At 46.5% G+C, this 13,251-nt stretch overlaps 1 protein-coding gene across 3 annotated transcripts in view; it reads right to left on the bottom strand.

Annotated features, from left to right (window-relative positions):
• The window catches only part of LOC144941094 (3',5'-cyclic-AMP phosphodiesterase 4C-like), a 294,498-nt gene that overhangs the window by 40,238 nt on the left and 241,009 nt on the right, over positions 1-13,251 (bottom strand). For 2 of the 3 annotated variants that reach the window (XM_078867573.1, XM_078867571.1), the window contains one exon: positions 2,837-2,930. In XM_078867573.1, the coding sequence (XP_078723699.1) occupies positions 2,837-2,930 (94 nt within the window). Of the gene's footprint in view, positions 1-2,836; positions 2,931-4,274; positions 4,735-13,251 lie in introns of those variants that run through there. The other variant, XM_078867572.1, reaches the window with a different exon arrangement.

Below are 13,251 nucleotides of genomic sequence, written 5' to 3' on the forward strand. Positions count from 1 at the left end.
GTCATTTCAGTTGGAATCTAACAATGCAATCAAATGGGATGTGGGTTTCAATCCCAGGAAAAAAAAGGTACAGCCCTAAAATGTATGCATGTTGAAATGTATTGCTCACACCACGGCTGATGGAATGGCTAGAGCGGGCTCTTTGAGAGCCCCCTTTTAAGTGTGTTTTGGCCTACTCTTCCACTCTGGACACAGATGTATTGGAAAAGGTGAAAGTACTCACGCTTTACCCCACCACACACTACTTTCTGATGGACTAGTTGTAGTGCGTACCCACGTGTACTGCTGGGTGGATATAGCCAAGAGGATTTAAGAAACATGCCCAGAATGTAAGAAACATGGCCACTCTTCTGAATGCCACGCCTTGAGATCTCGAACCGACGACATCTGGATTGCAAGGCCACATGGCAGCATCTCGATTCCAGCAAATAGCGATAAAACTGGAGAACAATGGCACAGGCTCTTTAGTGTCTGGCCTAATGCAGACCACGTGATTTGCAGATGCAGGACATGGAAGGGTTGTAGCCAGAAACTGTAAATCCAGTAATTTAGAATGGACCAAGTGGAGAATGCAACAATAACACTACCACGCAGCCATATCCTATGTGTATGTTTATATGAGTGTATGTATGTGTAGGTTCACTCAGCCTCAAATGAGTACCTGGTGCGATGTGTAAACATCACCACTGGGGAGACGGGGGTGGTCAGGCGTGGCGCTGGCCGTCCATCCCTTTGTGTGTCTTACCGGCCTTCAAAGGTGCTACTCGCTAAGAGCACTTGCTGCAAAAGTCTGCTAAGGCTATACAGAGATCATTGTTGTTTGTGTTGTGTGTGTGTGCGCGTGTATGTTTTTAACTGTTCAGATTTTTTCTGACCCACATACCGAATTGAAACCCAAATACATGAAAGCAATTAAGACAGCTAGAGCATAATAACACTTGTGCCTAAATACAGCCGCGATAATGAACGCCGGGAATGATAAAACAATACTACGAAACAAATTCCCACCATATAAATGCATAAAAAACACAATACCATAGAGAAAACCTTTAGCAATAATTTAGCAAAACAAAACCAGCGTGTCGGTCTATCAGAGGTTTTTTTTACTTAAAATTTCCTAACAACTTTTTATCAAAGCAAGAAATTTTTACATACTCTACTAAAAAAAAAATATTTACCGTTATCTAATACACCTTCAATTCTGCCGTTCGTTGCTGGACAATTGTCATTTTGGGCCTGTGCTCAGCATCCGTGATTAAAAACAAAAGACAGATTTGCTACGAAAACCAAGATATTGTGTTCCGAAGGCACAGCACACCACACCCAATGACGACCCACGACAATACTGATGCCGAATATAATTTATGAGTCGGATGGAGAGAGAGACATTTTACCAGCGGTTAAGCAGGCAGCGAGGCAGATAGAGACGAGGCAGATGGAGACGTATACGAGCTTAGCAAGCTCCGTGCTCAAAATCGTTCAGCCAGAATGGCGTAGCATGGGGGAAAGAATGCATGTCTCTTGTTAACCCTCATCAGCGTAAAATAATTCACATGAAGGGGAGACGTGGCTTTATAATTTAGCCCCACACCACAAGGCAAATGCGCCAATTGCAAGGAAATGCCTGTAAGGTGGGCCCTAGCCCAACAAATGTTGAGATCTTTCAATTTAGCGTGAATGATATTTTTTTTTATATGGATAACAAAAAAAATGCCAGCTGGAACAATCAACTATCGATCAGTTAATCTATTGATGATTGCTTTGATTAATTGGGTAATGGTGATCTGTAGTGATAGCAGTCATTTTACCAGCTAGCACTGTTAACTAATAGTATTTAATCCTGAATAATGTTACCGTCTTAAATATAACAGCTTCTAAAGCAATGAAAAAATGAGCAATTAAGAAATAAAAAATGAACAGAGGTCGGCGATAAGAACTAGGAATGTGTTTAATGTTGTCATGCGTGGATCACTATATACGGAAGCTGCACTTTCCTAGGCATTCCTCACTCTGCTGTGTATTGGAGGTTTACATTGCATCAGTTAAAATATGATGTATTTATATTTTATGATCAAATGCTACAATGGGTGGTGCTACTGTGGCCAAGCAATAGTAGGTTCGCACAACCGTTCAAGAGGTTCTCGGTCGAATTCGGCAGGCCGCCCTGGTTAATACTGCAAGTGTATTTACCGTAAACAAAACAAAAAGTGAGCACCATCTGCTTCAGAGTGGACGGTAAAGATTCCGTGACGTCACCGAAAGAGGAGTCGGCCAACGATGAGTGCCGGCGTTGTGGTTAAACATTTTGCACAAATTTGAGAAACTACTTGCAAATTACTTAATATCCAAATACCGAGCAGCCCTCCTGAGACTCCGGGAGCAGGACCCCCCCCCTGGATAAACACGAGCACAATAATAATAAAATAATATACGAGCTGAAAGTTCCAACAGTGATGGCACTCGCTGATGAAGACGTCTATCTTTGGAGAAAGGTAGGGGTGCGAATGTTGCATGGCACCAGCGATGCTATTTGACACGCCGTCGCGATACACACTTGGCACACTCAGCGCTGCCCCACGACGCTCGCATACACAGCAGACAAACTCAAGGCTGGCAGCCAGACTAAGGCACACACAGCCACGGAGACACAGGATGGGATGTCAGGTTGCGTCAACAGGATATATGACCAAACACTTTCCAAGGACAGGAAATATTTGTTGCAGGGGGTTTCCTTGCAGACTTTACAGGATCTTGGCCGCTATGACGTGCTTATGTATGATGATGGCCATGATTTCGCTCGCGATACTTCCCCGAAAACAAGGTGACGTGTACTCACCCAAGAAGGTGCTGGAGATGAACTCGGAAACTTGATTGCCAGATCGACTCATTTCTGAGAGGTGGGTAAGCTCCCGGTTCAACATCCTCTTGAACTGCAAGGAAACAGGGGAAAAACAGAGCATTAAAAAACATACTCAGGGTCCCACAAATCTACACCTCCTGAATACAATTAAAGGCGAAAACAATGTGGGTTTATAGAGCGGCGAAACGTGACCGCTTCTCAGTGTGGCTGTAAACTATTGTGATGATTATAAATTGTGGTTGAGAATTATTTCCAGATGTGGTCCTCCCATTCCATTGTACATCATCTTGAGATGGTGCTGCAATTACAACATCTTGCAACTCCAGCTCCCATTGCATTACTGCATGGCAATAGCAACAGTGAGTCAAATCCGTTCTCCGCTCATTATCTGTTTAGCTGTCGGTGACAGTAGCGCGTGCCAATTTTACGTTCCTATGGCAGGGGCCGAGTGAAGCTGTATACCAATCCGCTGTCGTACGATACAATGTGGATATCTGTAACGTCGCAATGTGTCCTGCATCTACGGACCTTCTTCAGACACAGTGGGTATTTTTTTTTTACACTACCCTACACCCTCGTGATCTATTTGGTCACGGAATTGGAAATGTGCTGCCGATATCTGTAAGGGAAATACAAGTGATTGCTACGCAGCTGTGAACGAAAGCTACATCTTCAAAGGCATGTCTACGTTGCGGTGGAGGCAATAAGCCGCGTCGGTGTTACGTTTCAACATGTGCAAAACTAACAACATGCATGGATCAAAACAAAAATTAGAACTACATGCGATTAATTAAAGGCACATGTTAAGAAAAATACATGTACAACAGCCATTTTAAAATAAGCCTCCATTGCTCACAGCAAGAACTATGGCTCGTATGAGATTCAAATAACAAGATCATCCAAAAGTCCCCACATTTGAGCATTTTTTCATGAAATATTGATCAACATAACACATGCTGTATATGGTCGACCTCTACATCGCAATTGACTTATCAGGGCTTTTTTTTTTAATGAGAATTACCTTCACCTGGTACTGATAAAAAAATATGTAAGTCTATCAGAAGTACTATCGATCACAAGATCACTGTTTGATTCCAGGAGAGACTAAGAATCTTACTCCTACAATGTTGGTGTAATAATCCCGTCTGAATGTCAGCAAGCTTTCCACTATTTAAATTCCTGCCCAGTTGACAATATAAAGTATACTTATCAGCATATAACACTCAATTGAACTACGTCCCATTGAATTGCTTCAAAATTCAGCAAACACGTAACAGCCTCGCATAACATCATCAGCAAGACTGAAAAAAATGTAAAATATAATCCATGGCACACATCCACCATAAAACCAAACACCTACACCTTATTTCAGGCACACAAATAATCAAAGTGTTTGTCGGGTGATTTGATTTACCTTGATGTATCCCCAGGAAACAGACAAAAGATAGTTCGCCTCCGGCATTTTTGTTCTTTCTTTCTCCACAATTAACGCTTTTCAAACACAGTATATGGATACTGTATATATATTACTTATAAAACGGCACGAGCAGATATTCCCATGGACGAAGGCTCTCGCTGACGTGCTCCTCAAACGCTCGTGTTTTAAAAAAAACAGACGAGACGACTGAAAAGACAACCCCGGAGATGCCGAGGGCTGCCGATGACGATGGTTGTGGCGGCGGTGGCGGCGTTGTTTGACACGGACTGCGTCGACGCCGCTGCTTTTATTAATCCCCGGCGAGGCGAGAAGAACACGCGGAGCGGAGCGTCAACGGCGGAAGAAGATCGCAGGAACGTTTGGCGCAAGGAGTCGCAAGCGGGTGATCATGAGCACAGGCGAGAAATGCTAGTGTTCCCGTTCCTCCGCCCACATTAAAGCCCCCCGCGTCTCTCACTGCTGCTGCTGCCACCCCCTTCCCCCTCCCCTCCCCCCTCTCCAGTTCCACCCCCATCGCTCGTTCTGCACTCTCCTCCTCCTACTCCCTCTCACATCTCCCCCAAACCACCTTCGCCCTCACGTCTCCTCTGCCACTCCCTCCTTGCCCCACCCCCCTCCATCTCTGCTCTCTCTCCACACTTCTGTATTTACAGCACAGCCAGCGCAGAAGTTTCACATCTACATAAGAGGGCTTTTGTGTTTTGTTTATTTGCCAATCTGCACTGACCAGCATGGTGGATTAAAGTCAATCAATCGTCATAAGGGGGGGCAGGGAGCCTTCATCCAGCAGTGAATTGACAATGGGTTGTAAAATGAAAACTTTTAGAAATACGTTTTGATCACGAAACGTACGGTGGATTTTTTTTGCGGTTGAATACAAATGAAACTTTAATTAAAAGATGATGCTATTTATTTCCGAAGAAATATTAATTTATCTAACTGCTTGAAATTAATATTGAGATGTTTTTATGACTATCACTGGTTTTTTAAAACCTATTACTCACCGATGAACAAACAATTTAGAAATTCCCGTGAAATGTTTTTTGCTCTCTAAAATTATGTTTTTTTAAATCTCCCTTGATATGCACTCTCTCTATGGCAGGTGAAACCCTAAGCCAGACACAGGTACTCATTTACAAGCGAGGAACCAGAAGTAGATGCTGGAAAATATTCATGATTCACCACTCGTGAAATCCAAACAGTGGCAACAAGCAAAGTACCACCAGGGATCTTCACATCTGACTAATACGGGACTATTCTTCCCTCCGGGTTTGTTTTCGCATTTGCTTACTCTCCAACTCGTTTTTTTATACCAGAATTATCAAAGCGGTTACACATCCCAGGGTCATCAGCTCCCTTGTGAGACGTCTATATCCCTCCCAGGATCTACACGTGGCGAGATAGATCTGTCCAGGACAAACAGATGGGCAGTTTCACAAACTAGGCCACCTTCGCAGTCAAAAAGAAATAAAACATCATCACAATATTGGTGCATAAGTCACACTTTTTAAGATAATTATGTACAGCCTTCAACAAGAAGTGCCTTATTTGCATAACAGTTCACCGGTTTGACACGATATACCCAATGCAATGTCCTCATCCTTGGCGTGGATGGCAAAAGTCAGTTTGTCCGAGTGCGTCCGACACTGTGGGTAACTTTATGACCATTTGTCCCTCATTGAGAAAGTTAGACAAATTAATTTCTTATCTGAATCGCAGGCCTAAACGGTCGACTTTCTAGGCCCAAACAGATACAAAACCCCCCCAAAAACGAGACAACCCTTCCCCCATCCCCCCCGCAGTAATCCTATGGCTGATGAAGATGCTTGAAAAGGGACGATGTGGGGAGGAGGGGGGAGGGGTTCCGTGGTTTTTGTGAAATTATTTCACAAACCAGTAAAGCACCTCAATGTACGTAAGAAATCGTGTAACTTCCCAGCCGGGAGCTATCATTGCAACAACCGTTGTAGGGGGGGGGGTGGGCTTTTTGGATTTTACAAATGCAGTTTTAATTCCACGAATCAGGTCATGGCCACCGACACAACACTCTTGACTCACTCCGACGTTGCATGTGTGTGTCTGTGTGCACGAGAGAATGAATGTGCACACACAGGATGGACCGGTGCCTGCGGCTTGGTGTTGTGAGAAATGAGACATCGCTCTCAACGCAACCTTCCCAGCTACGGCAGTGACACACGGGTGGTGTGACGATTGGCGTCCACGCTCTCTCTCGCTCTCGTGAGAGTGCAAAGACGAGTTGTGCAAGGAGGGGCATGTGGGTGGGACGAGTGTTGCGGTTGTGTTATGCGTTGCACATGATCGTGTGTGTGTGTGCGTTTGTATATGTATGTGCAGGGGAGCGGTAGTGTAGTGGTTAGCACGCTGCGCTACGAACCCGGGGATCCCAGTTCGATTCCCGCTCACAACCAATAATAGTGGCGAATATTTGAACTGGTCCTGGGCCTCCCCTAGGTCGACTCAGCCTCAAATGAGTACCTGGTGCGGTGTGTAAACATTGCTACGATGGAGACCGATGAGCGCTTTTGGCTATGTATGGTGCGAAAGAAGTTCAACATACATAGATATACAAAAAAGCGGCCGGGTGTGGTGCTGGCCACCCACTCCATCGTGCCGGCCTTCATAGTTGCTCGCTAACAGCACTTGCCCCAAAAAGTATGGTGAGCTTATATGGGAATCTTTTTCTTTGTATGTGTGTTTGGGGTGGGGCAGGAAGTAAGTATGATATGGACTGTGGTATTGTGATTATTGGTAAAGATGAAAAGCAGTGTTGTATTGAAACGCAGGGATTTGAATTGGTTCGTCCCTACATTTAATGTGTGTGAAATCACCAATTGCTGATATTGACCACATCACTGTATCAACTATGTTTTACGTGTACGCACACCTGTGTGTACATATGGGTGGAGCAGTGGCGTATTGCTTAGGGGATTGAGCTATGAACCTGACAACCCGAGTTGGATTCCCACTCACGGCCAAAATCAGTGGTGAATATCTAAAACCGGCCCTGGGCTTCTCGCCTAGGTTGACTCAACATTAAGCAGTACCCGATTTGGTGTGTAAACAGCGTTGTTCTTACCACACCACCCTCTTGTGTGCCAAACCAGCCTTCAAAGGTGCTCCCAAACAGCACTTTCCCCAACAGACATTGAAGGCTATGCGGGGGGGGGGGGGGGTCTTTGTGTGCTTGCGAGGTTGGCCTCCCGTGCATACTTTTTTAAAACCAAAAGAGGCCCACTCATAACCAGCATGAGCCAGTTATAACAGCAGCTAGGACAAACTAGAAAAAAAATTCCGTCAATGATTAAAGGGTTGCCCCAAAACACCGCAGTCTATGTCACAAAAATGTTCAAAGTGTCAATTTTCCATCTGGAAAAAATTACTCAATAGAACTGTGCACATTAACCTTGACCAGTCAAGAGCCACTCGCACTGGACCACACCAACTCGCATTGACCAGCGTGAAGTATGGTCAAACTTCATCCATGACCGAAAGGTGTGAGGAGGGCCCTTCATCGAACATTGGATTCACAAACTGCGATTGAGTTATATGGGCCTACTTGCTGTAATACCCGCGGCAAACAGCTCATTGCCGGGCATCTGTGCGACAGACGCCAGTGCATTTTTTAAAAACGCACATTTCAAGGGTGGCGCTTTCTTCTTTTAATGTTGTGCCCTATTCTTTTCGTTGCAAACGGGCCCAGCCAATCGGCCGGCACGGTTTAGACCGTCGTAAACCCTAATTGAGGCTCCCTTGTGCACACTAAATACTTTCTCCGCTCTCGCCTCAGCCTGCCGGGCCAGGCCAGGCCAGGCGGCAAAAAAAAAATTACTTTGGCAACCTTCCGCGGGTTCCTGAAAAACACCGAAATCCTGGCATTGTGGCAGGCACGCACCACCGTCATGCTGACGTGCAGAGGGCTTGTTGTGACTTCCTACCATTCTCCGGCAGGCGCCAACCGTATATCTGCTGCCGCACCCCGGCTACAAACACATGCAGCCTGGTACGGGTCTGTGGGCTGACCTGTCTGCCACGGTGGGCTTTGTACAAGGCACCCCTCACGATGTTTATTATGGTAGCCTTCTGCTGCCGGCAAAAACAAACGACAGCACGAGGAAGCTGTTTGATTGTTGCTTGAGTTTGAGGTCGCGCTAAACCCCCCCCCCACCTCCCCAAAAAAAAAAGCGCACGAAAGCAATTACTGTTAAAGAGGTTGCGGATGAAAGGTCGTCGGTTGTGTTTCTGCTTGTTTGTCGGCACAATGGCGTGAGCTTCTTAAATCTGGCCCGCCTCTGTCCACCCAGCAGTATAACTGGGCGTGACCACGGTTGAGTAGATCAGCGGGTTGCGTGTGGCGGGGTCACGAACGAACAGGGTGCACCCACCTCTTCCAAGACATCTGGCCAGCGGCGAAGAGTCGGCCAAACACATTCTAGAGTGGGCTTTCTCTCGTCGGGGCCCTTCCGCTAGCAGTGGTGTTTGGGCGAGCAATTGCAGGGCTGCACCTTTGCCTTTTTTCAAATTAGTGAAATAATAACAGTCGGTTCTCCTATAACGACCATGTGTTTACAAAACGCGAATGGGATGTAACGCTATGAATGTATTAGGGAACGCATTTTTATAACACGGATGCAAATTGGATATAACGCGATTCAGTGAACAGAACTACGTCGTGCGAATAGGAATAAGCGTTCGTACGGCTGCCTCGGCGTAGCGTCACACAAGGCGGGATGCTGCTGGATGCTTCTAGATGCTACCCACCACGCACCTCAGTCTTTGTTCAGCCTGCATATGAATCTCACGTGTTACCGCGGACTGTGCTTTACCCTATATTATAGATTATTTATTACAACACGATTTTTCCGTAACGCGGTATTCTTTAGGAACGCAACTACCGCGTTATAGGTGAAGAGACTATTCATTTGCTTCGGCTGTGATGCCCTCAAGTGTTAATCACAGTATCCCACTGTCGAAGGCCTGCCAGACAAAAGACTGAGTAGTCATTGTGTAAGAGAAACGTTGTTTTTATTTACAAACCTATGTAAATGTGTAAAATTACACAACTACTTATAGCCCTTTGACAATCTGCTGCTGGATGAAGGCCATGTTAGTCACGGTGGTGGTGGTGTGAACATACTTCACCATGCTGGTCAGTACAGGTTGGTGAAGATGGAGATCAGGACTCGTGCAGATGCAACTCGCCACTGATGTGAGTCAAAGTCAGGAATTGAAGTCAGCTGATATTAGCCTTACCCAGGAATTGAAGCCAGGGAACCAGGTTCATAGCGCAGTGCACTAAATACGGTGTCACCACTCTACCCCCTCTGTGCATGTACGGCCGTTTTGTCAATCCACTGCTGGATGAAGGCTTCCCCACACCATACGAGTTGTGGGGAGGTTATTTTATGAGACTTGACATCGCTGGTCATTGCGTATTGGTCAAAGGTGGGCAGCATAAACGTGGGAACACAGTACTGCGCGATAATTTTTTTCTTTCTTTTTCCGCACCTGCTTTACGCGTGGTGGTCATCCATCCACTATGCAGGCTGAACCACGTGACCTGTTTTTGCTAATAAACCTCCAAACTTAAATTTGACACCGACATTCGGGTCCCTAGCTACCGGGTGACCCCAACGGCTTTTGGGGCAAACCGGGATTGCGCGGCAAGCATCACGAATTGACGAGAGGCATGGAGGCACCTCAATCGATCGGGCAAAGCCACACAGCCACGGCGTACGTGAGTGTCCAGCCATAACGGGCGAATTGAGATTGACATTAAATTGTTCGGGAGAACATCCCTCGCCTTGTATACACGCGCACGCAAGCTTTGTGCCGCTGTAAGAAATCAAAGAGAGACAAGAAAAAAAAGTCGCGTGGGCCCTGTCCTTCATCCGACTCACTCTACAGTGCAACGGAAAAGTAGAGCGTACACTCAGTGCCCTTTGTGGAGAATACATCAGCACTGCCTTTCTGTATTATTGCGAAGACATTAATAACTTTGCCATATCAACGTCTCCTTATCAAGAGGCTATACAGATGGCCTATATATACTAAAGCGTCATCTTGTAAACGGGACATATAAATTGCATATATGAAAGCGAGATAGATACATACAAATTATACTGGAGGTGGCCTGGGTGGTATCGCTTAGATCCTGAGTTTGAATGTGTTCAATCGCCTATGATTCAATGGGGTTCTCGTGATGGTCTCAGTCCAGTCACCAATGGGTGTACAAAAAAACAGCTCTGAGGATTCAAATATACAGTTTTCACTGTCATGGGACGAACACTAATCTTCTATCCGAGGGTGTGGGACAGTCACTCCTAACGTGTGAAAAAAAAGCTTAATTGAAATTCACGTGAGAAAGGTGAACATTTTATTTTTAAAGTATGACATTGGACAACCCTGCAATTGTGCATGGCACGTGTACGACAAATACAGTGCTATCTATTGTAATATTGCATATGGCATTATGTTCAGAAGCTAAATGCAGCTTTATTAATATGCATAGCTGTTTTAGAGCGCTTTCTGTTTTTGACTTCGACACGATGAAAAATATACTTTTTAGAAGAGGGATTGGTGAAGTATACAAGCAGGTCTTTGTTGAATATTAATCTGGTTCTGGGTCCCCACACTGCACCAACTTGCACTGACCAGCATGACGAAGCATAGTTCAACCAACCCCTATGGACGACAATGCATGGGGACGCCGTTACCTGGCAGTGGATAGACAAAGGGCCGCGAATGATTTTGGCCTCAGGTGGGCTTGGGCAGAATACGTCGCTCGAATGGAGCGTCAACCGACGGATTAATGAATGCGTCCCGAGAGGAAATCCACCAAAGATGGAGCAATGCAATCTGCCTGTGTGCAAGTGGTGCGAGGTGGATCGTTACGTAGGAGGATCGTGTGAGATGACTGTGGCCTGAAGAGGCCTTCATCCAGCATTGGCTTGGTCATGGCTGATGATGATAACGGTGATGGTTACGTGGGTTTTCAAGAGTACCTTTTCAAGTTTTGCAAACCGAACATCTGCTATTCATTGGACACATTCCGACGGAGTTATTAGAAATACCCCGAGCTGCCAACAGACCCGCCGAGTTAAATTTTGAGAAAGGCAGATTTAGGAAGAATATTAAGATCTTGCATTGGAATGCACAGGACTAGTGTGCCAGCACTGTATAGGAGTCACTGAAGGGAAGATTATTACTCAAGATAACACAATGCGGGTTGTGACCCCGACTCAAGACGCTGTGCAGAAACAGTGGGCAAATTTATGTTATGGAAACAAGCGATCAGTCGGAGGCAGAGGAAAGAAGGAATGTTTTGAGGATGGACTTGAACAGGTGCAGGGAAACAGTAAGGAGTTCATGACTATGGGGGCAGCAGGGGGAATGATCGAACAACCAATGAGTGGGGTCTTCAACAGAAAGCCTTGGTTGCTGGAGCAGACAGGAGCAGACAGGAGCAGAGTGAGACGAGAAGGGAGAGGTAGGAGAGTGCGTGGAGGGGAGTAGAGTGAGATGAGAGGGGAGAGGTAGGAGAGTGCGTGGAGGGGAGTAGAGTGAGATGAGAGGAGAGAGGTAGGAGAGTGCGTGGAGGGGAGTAGAGTGGGGTGAGAGGGGAGAGGTAGGAGAGTGCGTGGAGGGGAGTAGAGTGGGGTGAGAGGGGAGAGGTAGGAGAGTGCGTGGAGGGGAGTAGAGTGAGATGAGAGGGGAGAGGTAGGAGAGTACGTGGAGGGGAGTAGAGTGAGATGAGAGGCGAGAGGTAGGAGAGTGCGCGGAGGGGAGTAGAGTTGGGTGAGAGGGGAGAGGTAGGAGAGTGCGTGGAGGGGAGTAGAGTGAGATGAGAGGGGAGAGGTAGGAGAGTGCGTGGAGGGGAGTAGAGTGAGATGAGAGGAGAGAGGTAGGAGAGTGCGTGGAGGGGAGTAGAGTGGGGTGAGAGGGGAGAGGTAGGAGAGTGCGTGGAGGGGAGTAGAGTGGGGTGAGAGGGGAGAGGTAGGAGAGTGCGTGGAGGGGAGTAGAGTGAGATGAGAGGGGAGAGGTAGGAGAGTACGTGGAGGGGAGTAGAGTGAGATGAGAGGCGAGAGGTAGGAGAGTGCGCGGAGGGGAGTAGAGTTGGGTGAGAGGGGAGAGGTAGGAGAGTGCGTGGAGGGGAGTAGAGTGAGATGAGAGGGGAGAGGTAGGAGAGTACGTGGAGGGGAGTAGAGTGAGATGAGAGGCGAGAGGTAGGAGAGTGCGCGGAGGGGAGTAGAGTTGGGTGAGAGGGGAGAGGTAGGAGAGTGCGTGGAGGGGAGTAGAGTGAGATGAGAGAGGTAGGAGAGTGTGTGGAGGGGAGTAGAGTGAGAAGAGAGGGGAGAGGTAGGAGAGTGCGTGGAGGGGAGTAGAGTGGGGTGAGAGGGGAGAGGTAGGAGAGTGCGTGGAGGGGAGTAAAGTAAGATTAGAGGTGAGAGGTAGGAGAGTGCGTGGAGGGGAGTATAGTGCGATGAGCGGTAGGCATGGGTCACCATCAGCCCTTTCCTCACATTCAAGCTCCTCTGCCCTGAACTCCCAGCCATCACAAGACAGTAAAACATTCTAACCATGGAACTGAGGAAAATGCAATCTAATGGTGAATAAAATACTTGCAGAGTAAAAAAAACCTGGTTGTCACTTCTGAAAACAAGCACATTGCCCGCACTTAATATGTTTAAATTATAAGCTGGCAAGAATGCAGCATTAACACTTTCAAAATAACAAAGTAATGCATTTCTAGAGCCCAACCATGTATTTGACAGTGACAGCAACATGGCAGCCACATTTTTAGATGTCATATAAAACTATAACGTAGCTGCATTCTAATTCCATATTAACTAGAGCCTCAAAAAATCTCAGCCCATCAAGTTGAGGACAAATAGCCCATACAGCAACGTTAACGTATGGATATTTTCTCAATGTA

This window comes from Lampetra fluviatilis, chromosome 24 (genome assembly GCF_964198595.1).
Source record: "Lampetra fluviatilis chromosome 24, kcLamFluv1.1, whole genome shotgun sequence".
In the NCBI taxonomy this organism is placed as follows: domain Eukaryota; kingdom Metazoa; phylum Chordata; class Hyperoartia; order Petromyzontiformes; family Petromyzontidae; genus Lampetra; species Lampetra fluviatilis.